At 37.6% G+C, this 12,207-nt stretch overlaps 1 protein-coding gene across 1 annotated transcript in view; it reads left to right on the plus strand.

Annotated features, from left to right (window-relative positions):
• ryr3 (ryanodine receptor 3) overlaps positions 1-12,207 on the plus strand; it is a 176,071-nt gene that overhangs the window by 94,295 nt on the left and 69,569 nt on the right. The window contains exons 38-41 of the mRNA XM_034699064.1: positions 642-744; positions 1,796-1,930; positions 9,039-9,312; positions 9,483-9,597. Coding sequence (XP_034554955.1) covers positions 642-744; positions 1,796-1,930; positions 9,039-9,312; positions 9,483-9,597 — 627 coding nt within the window. The remainder of the gene's footprint in view (positions 1-641; positions 745-1,795; positions 1,931-9,038; positions 9,313-9,482; positions 9,598-12,207) is intronic.

Consider the following 12,207-nt stretch of genomic DNA (forward strand, 5'->3'; position numbering starts at 1 on the left):
CAAAGCTTCCAGGAGATTTTAATTGCACTTCGTCTGAGCCGAGAAACCTTACAGATAAGCACATGTACGCTCTGATCCCTGAAAAAGAAGTACGGTTGTGGTCAGCAGCAGGTGTACACTGAAGGCAGCACTCTCCAAGATTGCTGTATGTTGCCTCCATGGTTTATTAAAAAGCTCTGCCTGAAATAGATCTGAATCGCCTAAACTGGACTCAGCCTTTGGAGGTATCTCATGTATATTTAGTTTGTTTTAGCTGAACACATACAGCAAACACTGCAGATCGGACCTATTTGGATTAATTAATCTGGGTTATGTGATCTCAACTGACTGTAAAGGTTTAATAATCAACAGAGGGACTGTTTCGCTCTGCATCAATCACTGATCTATCTGAACAGCTCATCTGAGACTCACTGCAGGAGACCACATGAGTGTTTCTGCTGTTGAGTGCGACTCAGAATAACAATGGCGCTTTCCTCCCCGTGTGCCATCCTTCTATTCCTCCCTCACGCTTGTGTGCTTTTTTTTATTCGCTTATTTCTGCCTCCCTTCTTTCCTCCTTCCCGCTCTGTGACAACACATTTTTGTATTCCCTTCCTCACTCTATTGCTGCTTTAACTTTCTGTGTGTCCGCTCCCTTGCAGATCAACATCCTGTTGAATTTCAGCGCCGGGGAGGACTGCCCCTGTCCTGAGGAGATCCAGGAGGAACTCAACTCCTTCCATGAGGAATTACGACTGCACTGTGGTACAGTCCAGCAGCTCATAAAGATCTTTTTCATATAATCAGTGAAGGCTTGTTGATGCAATGTCAAATAAAAAAGCAGAAACCTGAGTAGTGTAATATCATGAGACCAAATGGAAGTTTGTGAATAAAACTTGTAAAAAAAAAAAAAAGAGAGAGAGAAAAAAAACATTTATGAGCTTAAAGTAATAAAGTAAGAGATTAGAAATTTGCAAATTGGTGTGCAAAAAAGTCAAAAAAAATTCCAAAGTAACAAAAATGTGAAATAAAAAAAAATAATAATGTGATAAAGTTTTAAATATGTGAAAACTGGCAAAAATGTGTATGGCAATAGTCCCAAAAGTCTGGAAAAAAAACCTCACACATTTTTGTGAAAAATATTCCAAATTTGTGTACAAAAAAATTGAAAATTAGAGTAAAAAAAAGTCCAGAATTTGTGTGGAAAAGGTTGCAAATTTGTGTAAAAACAAATTTCTCAAATGTATGTGCATGGGGGGAAAAAACTGCCACTTTGTGTGGAAAAAGCTCCAAAATATGCAACAAAAAAAATCTAAGTTGATGAAAAAAAATATCAAATTTGGGAGATTTTAAATTGCCAATTTTCAATATAAACAGTAAAAGTCTGTTAGAGTTCCTCATTGCCTCAACATTCACACATCGCTTCTTTTTTCACACAAATTTGAGTCTTCTCCTCTGGCTCTGATTTTTTTGTCTACTCTGGCCCTCATAGGCTGTTAAAGGTAGATTGCATTGTTGCATTGATGCAGTTTCTTACTAAACTGATGACTTTACAATAAGAATCAGTGGTTTTTGGAGGTATACTTCTAAAATGTAGTGATCATTTACCTGTTGTGAAGTGGATTCTTTCAGTTGCATTGACTTCTCCAGATATTTAATCACCAACATGCAGCAACCTTGGAACTACAGTGTTATATGATAATATAATTTGATTACAGAGGTAAAACTTACACTGTATTGAATGTAGTCCCTTTTGAAATAGGAGAAGCACAGTCTTTCTAACTTTGAGGCTCAATATTGTGTCTTTACTCTGCAGGAATTCCCATTGAAGAGGAAGAGGCAGAGCAGGACACTTCGATAAAAGGCCGTCTCCTCGCCTTACTCTACAAGATCAAGGGTCCACCTCAGAAGACGGAGGAAGAGCCCACGGAGCAGGAACAGGCTGCTCCCAGTAAGTTACTCTGACAACAATGTGAAAGTGAAGGTGTCTGATGAGGATATAGATTAGCCTCTGAGATATAAAGTTGTCAAGGAAGGCGCCTTGGTCTCATTTTACATCCTTACCTTGCATATCTCATGAACTGTCCATCACAAATCCACCGTGCTGGTGTGTTACTGTGGAGTTGAATTTGTCATAATATTAATAACTTCAATCTTAAAGGGCTTAAAAAAATCACAAAGTTATGCAGGCAGCTTTCGATTGAGAGGTCACTGACTCTATAACTGAGCCACATCCGCTCTCCTTATCTATTTAATATCTAAAGATTTGCTAAAGCAATAAGCAGTCACCACATTAGTAATTTAACATCACATAGGTATTGAAGGATTTCTCCTCTATATCTGATACAGAACAGAAGAAGCTACTCAGCTACTAGTCTGTTTGTCACAATTTTTTTTTATTTTCTGCTCCACCTGGACTCAGCGGTTTCAATATTCATTCCTGCTGCCCTCTGCTGAGAGCATGGCCATGTTCTGTCTCAGAGAACACAAGACAAATGGACAGCAGTTGCTATAAATTTTAATGCCTAACTCCAGCCTGCATTGCCTTAACATGCATTATTGAGCCGCTTCAAAGGTGGACATGTGAAGGGATTCAAGATAATTTTGAAAGACCTGTATGAATAAAATAAAACTAGTAAATAAATAAATAAATAAATCATTCATCCAGCGTGTGACTGGTTCTGAAATCAAAAAGAAGAACAAAATATTTAATAGTTTATACAATTATCATTTTTATTGTATTGAATATATTAAAGAACAAAACAGAACATTCCTGCTCAATACCAAGAGCCAAGATATAACAGGTAAATTCAACAATATTACTAACTGCTGACTTTAGTGAAAATAAATGTGCAGGAGGAGCCAAAAAAATCTTAATTAGCTTGGTAAAATTCAACAAAATGAAAAGCATTAATGTAGAACTTGAAATCTAGGTACAACTAAAGACAAAACATAAATGTTAATAAGAAGGATTATTATTATTATTATTATTATTATTATTATTATTATTATTATTATTATTATTATTATTATTTCATTTATACATTGTGTTTCATGTAAAAAAAAAAAAAAAGAGAGAGATTTTTTTTCACCCAATGTGATAAGTCTTGGGAAAAATCAATAAAATACTAATTACAAAAAAAAGACGGATTCATATTAAAAGCAATGGTAAAAAAGAAAAGAAAAGAAAATGTAAGGGAATTAGGGAGAGTGTGTGTAAATATGGATTAGAATCAGGATTAGAATCATTATCATGTTGCATTGCTTAACTGACCTAACAGAAAGTGTAAACATTTACATTACCACATTCACATTTAACAATAAGAAGCTTACATCTACCCCATTTACACTAAAATACTCAATTCTAGTTTCTCTAGAATGAACTCCTGCTTGCTGGACAAGCCAGATTCTGTATCACAGCTTTGATTGTCTTTTTTGGAGGAGCCGCCTGCAAGATAGTTGAGCCAGACAACTTCAGCTGCACTGATTCATACTGACACGTCATCCGCTTTATTCAACCCCACCTCCTCCCCAGCATCCACCTGTAGGCTCCAAAGGGGGTTAGTCCTATCTCATTACTCCTCCAATTCTGCATATAAGTTATCTGCAAGGAGTAATGAGGTTTGGAGCCTATACGCCAAACCCTAATACTGTGTGCTGTAATAATAAACCTTAGCTTAAAGTAACGTAGGTTGTCTGACTGAACTTTCTGTGTACTGTGCATTAAAATGCACGGTAAAGCAGGAACTTGCATGACAATTTGCAGATTAGCTTGCAGATAGGGTATCTGATGTCTGTATGTGATGACTCCTGTGAGCGCCGCCGTTTGAGACAAGGAAGAGCAGATGTGAATCTGAAAAATGTTGGCCTTCAGGCCCATTCGCTCTTTCTGGTTCCCTTCCTCTCACTTTGTATCTGTACACTTTCTCATCAGTAGTCTGCCTGAATCCGACCTGTTGTTTGCGACAGGTGTTGCACCGTATGAGTTAAAGTTCAGCGATAGTTTTGGAATGATAATGTTATCATTTAGAGAGGAACAGCATTCGGGGACAGCTTCTGTCACTTCAGTCTTCCTGCAGCTGTGCCAAGTTTTATTGTTGCTTGTCGGTAAGAAAATAAAAATAAAACTGTAAAAGAAAGTTCTAAAAGATCCCCCGGACTTCAACCCTTGAAACTTCTCTCAGTTACATTTTCATTCATGTCTACACACCACCCTCTGTTTTGTAATGCATTACAGATGTGAACGAAATGCATGAGGCAGACCCATTCTCTCTTATTTTGAATAATGAATGAGAAACCTTTTGGAGGTGCATGGTGAACACACCCCACAGCTTTGTTTCCAAAATGTCACCCAGCAGCCCCTGAAAAACATTTCGACTTTTTCTACCCAGGCAGCCTCTCCTGAGTCAGAAGTTTGAAGGAGGAGAAAATCAACCTAATGGAGGGAGAGAGAGATGTCGATCAGTCCTCACTATTCAGCAGCTTCTGTTTACTCAAAACAAAAACACATCAATTATCTTCTAACTGCATCATTGTAGAATCAAGGTTATGCTCAGTGGTGAGTGAATGATGCTGGTGTTAGTGTGTGTGAGGCAGAGCAGAGAGAGAGGGATGTTGATCATACTGCTACCATTATATTACACTCATTGGGATGATCTAAAGAAAATCGCAATAAGTTAATTCGACCAAAACAACGTGGATATAACCGATTAAAACGAGAGCTGTTCAGCTTAATCAGCTTTACCAAGCATAAGACAGATGAAGGATTGAGAAGTGTTTGATTGTTTTAATTCATGAGCAGAGGTGCAAGAAACACATTTACAGTGAATGTTAGCAGGGTGTTTAAGACATCCAGAAATGCCTCTTCAGTTTGTGGAAACTACATGTTGATAAAGCTTAATTGTCTTTCTCCCAGTGACCAGCTGAGACTTCTCTATTAAAGTTGTCTTGTATTTGATTAACTATATGCATTTTGAAACAGTGATGGAATATGCTTACCTGATAATGCCCTGCCTGTCCAGTTAAAAGTGTAAATTCAGTCATAACTTTTCCCAGAGTACTTTGAAAAGACTGTGATTATCTGATTGATAGGAGACAGGCGGCTGTGGCTCAGTGGGTAGAGTCGGTGGTCTCTCAATCAGAAAGTTGGCGGTCCGATCTCAGCTTCTGAGAGTCTTGGGCAAGACACTGAACCCCAAATTGCTCCTGTTGTTGTTCAGTGGTGTTTGAATGTGTGTGAATGAGATTAGCTAATACTGATGGTGCCTTACTATAGCAGCCTCATCAGTGAGTGAATGTGGTGTGAATGAGTTAATGCAATGAGATGTGTAAAAGCGCTTCGAGTGGTCAAAAAGACTAGAGAAGAGCTATATAAGTACAAGTCCATTTACCATTTAGTTATCGGTTATTGGCATGGTTACAACTAATCAGATAATGGATTGCACAATTCATTTTTAGCGACAAGCTTTGCGATTTAACATCACTCCCTTAAACTCTTAACAAGCCATCAAAAATCTTAATTAAAGACCTACTTTAATCCTGGCCTTTAAACACAGTGTCAATGTAAGACAGGTGATTTAGTTTTAATGTGTTGTAGGGTTATTATAGTAACATGGTAGGACTTTGCTCCACTGTTTGAAGATGGAAGAACAAAAGATGAGAATGGGAGAAAAAAAGATTAAGTGTTTTTTCATTATTTTATAATTCATATTATATTAAGAAATATAGGAAACGTACAGTGACAGATCAAGATTGAGAACCACAGTCAAAAGCGAAGAAATGTAGAAGTGAAAATATCAGAGTATGTGCATATCAAGGAGTGGAACAAAAAAAAACAAGCCAAGCCATTAAATTTTTACCTTTTCACATTATTTAGTAGAACATGGAACAGTCTCCCTTAAAAAATATGATAATTATTATAATCATAATAGTCATAATAATAGATAAATAAATAAATGAATAAATACAATGAAATGAATTGATAATCAAAAAATATATATATTTAAGGACAGATGTCTAACCTCCCTTCTCTTCAAATGCTCCACGTTACCGTCATGCTCCTGTATTATAAGAGGTCTGCTTTAAAAATGTTGCAGGCAGCCCTTTCTTTGAAATGTGTGGGAGTGAAATGCTCCTGGACTTGAGAAGCTTTGGAACACAATGTTGCAAAGTTGTGTTTACCTGTGCATTCCCAGTTGCTGTTTTGCACATGCCACTCTCAGCAGGAGAGTGAGGATGGATGTGAGATGTCACACTCGAAAGCCCTCTAACTCTGGAAAACAATGTTATATTTACGAACACGTGAGAAGACATCAACATCTTATTGTTGACAGTTAAATTTGTCTGTAACTACTTTTGTCATCAATTGTTGTCGACTACAACAACAACTTACTGTGCCCTGCAGAATACGCTGTAAAGACATAAAGGTAAAGGAGAGGCACATTAGTAAAATTACTGAGCAGCTTATCTCCCCTTTAGATGTGCATGAGATCTCACTTTTCTTCTGACCTGCTTAAAGAAGTACATAAAGTGAATCTCTGCATAACTATTGCTGGACGAAGCACTTTTCCTCAGTTGTGGATTCAATTTGCTGATTGAACAAAATTTCCAGGGTCAAACAAATAAGTTAAGCCTTGATGTTGATGATCTTATCAGCTTAAATTTGAGCTTCCTCCACCTTTCACACACATTGCACGAATCATTTCAGACATGTGATTACAGACTGTCCTATGCTGTAATGTAAATTTGATATCAGCTGACGGGTTTCCCTGAGGCTTCTGATCAGATCATCCAAGCTCTATATGGGCAGCAAAAAATGAGCTCAATCCAAACAGTTACTTTTTACCTTTAACAGGCTACACATACACCAAATCAAAGGATTACATACCAGCTGTAGCTTTATCAAGATTTAAACAAAGTTGTGACAGATTGCTAAGAAAACATTTGTGTTGCCTTTTAGGATTCATCAGTTACACCAGATAACCGTGAAACTAATACTGAATACTAATCTGCAGAGGATGTGTATTTTTTTTATTATTTCTGCTATTTCCTATTTAGACGGAGCTACAATATCAACCATTGTTTAAAGGTGTGAAATGGTATTCCTAATGCAGCGCATAGCGAGACCTTAAGCATATCTTGCAGCACAAGCTGGCCTCAGCATATTTATTTTCATATGAAAAAATGTAAATGTATTTCTCTCTCTGTGAGACTCGCATTCTAATAAGGATAAACAGAAGAGTGTGTTGTGGAATAGAGAGGCTGTTGTTCCACAAGTTTCTGCATATCCTCAGGTTTCACCCTTTTATATATACTCTGGAAACATTGTGTTTTTCCTATAGTATATTATGTCAGTGTGTGAGTGTGCATCTGAGTTTATGGTTCCTTTATTCATGCATAGGAGAAAAAAAACCAAAATACATCGACATATCGACAGCAAGCCCAAAAGCATTTTGCTGTACTGCTGCACACCTGTTGTGTACCCGGCATGTTTTTACACACAGCCTGTAAATACAGAAAAGAACACAGCATAGAAAACACACAGCGAGGCACACACAGAAACTTAATGGAGTCACAGTGTGCTGTTTTATCAGCCTACAAAGCTCTAATGAGTTTCAGTTTGTTAGAAGAAGAAGCAGACGGCTGTTTATTAATGCTGCTTAACTACACCCTCCGTCCTTTGTAAAGCTTCCTATGTCAGCACTTTGAAATGACATTGGAAGGTAAACACTGAAAACACAAAGAAGTCACTTTATATGATGTAAAAAATCTGAATTGCATGGTTCTGAATGTGGATATAATTAACATTTTGATAGCAATTTGTCACATGAGGAAACAAGAAAAGCTGCTCCTCTACTCTTTATAGAGCTTTGTGATGAGTGTCATCTCGCTTATCTTGTTCGGGTCACACTCACTGCTCTCATAGTATTGTTTTTAAGCCCATCAGGCAGCTGCTTTGTCACATTAAGCTCTGAAAAACACACTTTATTCTGCAGTCTCTGCACCAAACAAAAGACAGGTACCAGCAGAGAGTAGCTGTTGGATTTAGTAGAACATTTGTAAGATATAGAGCGAGATTTCTCACCCAGAGGTTTGATTAACCCTGGAGTGAGCATTACCCAATCATTGTAGGCATGAATAATTACACATATTCATCAGGTCCACATATATATTAAACACGTTTGGTATAGCCTGTAAGATATGTAAATCAGCACCTTAAGTCTTCTTTATATGCTTTAAAGGTAAAGATATTGGGCGCTGGTTTAGCTTGGCAGCTGAATCTTGTGCACAGATGCTTTAAAGGCACCAGTCAGTTAAATAAATGACTAAGATTTGTATTATTATAGGCCAGAAATTTGACCTTTATTGTGTCTAAGCTGTAGCACAACCACCTGCCACTAGCCGGCGCCATAGCTCCGGTCAATGGCGATTGCTTTAATGTTTTAATTCTCTACTACCCTGATGTAAACAAGCACAGAAGACACACAGCATGTTAGCTGAGTCTGGTTAAACTGGCGTATCACCACTCGACCAGCAAACATGTTAACATGCAAGGAGGACAGTAGGCTGGTGATGCTAGCTCTGCTATCTTTATCCAAACTGCACTTACCAGTTCCTCATCGTTTACTCTTTCTGAGCTCGTGTTTAGCCGTATTAAATAAATAGAGCTAAATCTGGACTACGTTTATACCTTTAGAATGATCAATTAGCTTGACACAAACACTGTTTTTTGTATATTTTAAAGCCTTGCAAACTTATTGGAATGGAATTATGGATCCTACATGACTCGCTCTTCTGATTGGCTTGTTCTGAAAGCACCTCCAGTTCACACTGAACTTGTTAGATCAGCATTTTCCATTGATGCCCCTAAATCATGAAATACCCTCCAACAGACTTCCAAGTTGATATCCATTCCCTCTTCTGCAGAATTTAAGACTTTGATCTCTGACCACTGTGTCTCAAACTGTATCTGCTCTTAGTCTGTAAAAGAAAAGCACTGCAAACGTTATCACCTTTTTACCATTACTCACTTTGTTGACGTTGAACTCTCGTTTCTCCAGCCAACCTGAAGGAGCTGATCTCTCAGACCATCACCAGCTGGGCCCAGGAGTCTCACATCCAGGACCCCGAGCTGGTCAGAGTGATGTTCAGCCTGCTCAGGAGGCAGTATGATGGCATTGGGGAGCTGCTGCGGGCCATGAAGAAATCATACACTATCAGTGCCGCTTCTGTGCAGGATGCTATCACTCTGCTGGCGTCTCTGGGTCAGATCAGGTCTCTGCTGTCTGTCCGTATGGGCAAAGAGGAGGAGAAGCTCATGATTGATGGACTCGGGTAAGAGTCATCCCTCATCTTCAATCCCATGTTTTAAAGTCATTTTCGGATAATAACAAAAAGATGTTTCTGCAAGTACCTTCTTTCTTAGATTTACTTCTTAACCAAATGTGCTGTCCATTATTACAACTCTTTAGATTCAACACATTATTTTGACCTGATTTTTCCAGTGACATCATGAACAACAAGGTTTTCTACCAACACCCCAACCTGATGAGAGTGCTGGGCATGCATGAGACCGTCATGGAGGTCATGGTGAATGTGCTGGGAGGAGACAAGTCACAGGTATAGACGCATGGCTTCATTTTGATATCATATATCAACATTAGAAAGTTAGGAGCTGACGAAGCATCTTAACCCAAAGTCCACTTGCGTATTTGTTCTGTGTGACTCTTTATCAAGAGATTTGGAACTGATAACAGTGTGACAGAAGTTCAAACTTATATTATGCTTTAAGTGTTAACTTATTGCCGTTTTTCTCAACCCCATCCAACTAGATGCAATTTTAAGTGACCATGTAACTTTTGTAAGAACTCATTTTCTAAATTTCTGTTTGTACTCAAAGAGACTTTTCAAAGTGAGGTTGTTAAGGTACTTGTCAATAATAAGTGTATTACCAAAAGGGGATCCAGGTCAGCTCAGCCCCTTTGTTGAGAAACATTAAGAAACAAGGGTAGAACCAACACACAAGATAAGCTATCACCTGCAGCAGAAGGGGTCAAATTTACTCAGCTCATTTTGAGACAGTCGGACCCAAACACCAGTGTCAGAGTAAGGGTTAACACAACGACTCGGTACTGTTGTTAATGGATTGTTAGGTGTCGTCTTGGTCTCATGATGTCACAAAATGAACACCTTGATGAAGAGGACTTTTTAAATACAAACTGTCAGTGAAGCACGACATGTAGTGGTTGATTTATGGATCAGACACTTGTGGTGACTTTTACGGTTAATCACCTTGTTAGAGAACAGCATGTTCTGCAATACGTACTGAAACATTGAACATTTGGACATGTGTATTCAAAAGTTTAGAGAAGGTCAAATTAAGTTCAATTGTAAAGGTTGAAGTGTATTTTAAATTCATTCTGAAATTTCATCCCAAAGCTGAATATCCCTAACTTTGTATGAGTAGTGTTAATCTCATTAGCTTCTGAATATAATATAATATAATATAATATAATATAATATAATATAATATAATATAATATAATATAATATAATATAATAAATTTAATTTCCCCCCTGGGGATCAATAAAGTACCTTTCTTTCTTTCTTTCTTTTTAAACATGACCTTAGTTTGGTTTTACAAGAATTATGAATTCTAACATTGGAACCTGATTTACTTAGAAGCACACTATTGGTGTGCGTGCAGTTATTAACATCTGACCTTTTTTAAACAAACTGACCTCCTCAAGATGTGTTCTAAATCAGATCTTCATAGTCCAGATTTTATTTTAGTTATTATCTTATTTTTTTTATTTTTGTTTAGGCTTCTTAAAATTTATACAGCTTTGCTATTTCTTTTATTATTTAGTTTAATCAAATATAATATTATAATAAACACAACATGAAAGATATACTTTAAAATAAATAAATTAACAAATTTAGGTAAATAGTGAATTGATATAGAAATAATATAAGAATAAATCAAATCAAATAAAAAGGTACTTTACTTAACCAACATAGTCAGGGCAGGGCTCAACCTTCCAACAAACACACCCCTCTGCAGTCTCACAGAGTATGTTATCTTTTCCATGAAATGCATTTCAAAAACCTTCTCAGACCACACATTGAGTGACTGGGGCTCAGGTTGTAACCACTTAATAGTGATAGATTTGTCTGCTGATTTCAACAGTACTTGTAAAAGTTACTTTTTGCCTCTTCCCTCAATTCTCTGATTGTATTTTTGAAGTGAAGGAAAAGTTTTGATTGACTATTTGAATGACAAGCACTGATGGAGTATCAACTTTTTACGCTCCTATCCTTCTCTACTGCTCATAAAAAACTAAATTAACTCCAAGTAGGAGCAGCAGGCCAAGATCAACAACCTAATACACAGAAAACCCACAGGGGTAATAAAGAGGGCAGAGGGGTAAACCAGGCTTAGGAGCGCATGAAAGAGGTCAGAGAGAGGCCTCTGCTGCCTCTCCTTTTTGGGCAGTGCTGACAGAAGCTGGAAGAGATGGGTGTGATTTAATGCTGTGACCTGTGCCAAACATGAAGTGAACCTCAGACAGGAAGACCTCAGTGACACATTCAGGCCTTCACATCTGACTCCTGCGGTCTGATCACGCCTTCTCAGAGATAGATTCCAGACCGGTTCACTGCTACTTGATACCAGCACTTCACAAACTGTAGCCATATAAAGTGGCATCATCATGGCTTGTAAATTTTCATCAGGGTTGCAAAACGTACTTTATGATTTACTATATTTGCTTTATAATATTGAAGCATGGTTTAGCTGGGTCACAGATTTTCTGGTCATGTCTTTGCAGAAGGGTAACAATTCTATTGAACATAAGCATCACGGCTCTGTCTACCAACCCTTTATTTATATGCAACATTACCACACAGGTGCTCAACTACTTGGCAACTTTTCTCAAGATGAGATCTGTAATAATCCTCTAAGTCATATTAAATCTGTTTCTAGAATCTAAAGCATTTAACAAGATTTAAAGTCCAAGAGTTAAAGCAATGCTCTATGATGAGTGAGATTTTTATACCATTCTTATTTGCAGAGGGTAATTTGCTGCAGGTTAGATGAGGATCTTTCTCCCTCTGGTAGTTATCCTTCAGTCCTCAGGCAATTTACTTTTATCTCCTGCATGAGCAAAAAAAAAACACTTCACACTTAGATTTATTCTCACACTGAACCCATACCAGAACTCAGAAAA

Source organism: Notolabrus celidotus, chromosome 13, assembly GCF_009762535.1.
Source record: "Notolabrus celidotus isolate fNotCel1 chromosome 13, fNotCel1.pri, whole genome shotgun sequence".
Lineage (NCBI taxonomy): Eukaryota > Metazoa > Chordata > Actinopteri > Labriformes > Labridae > Notolabrus > Notolabrus celidotus.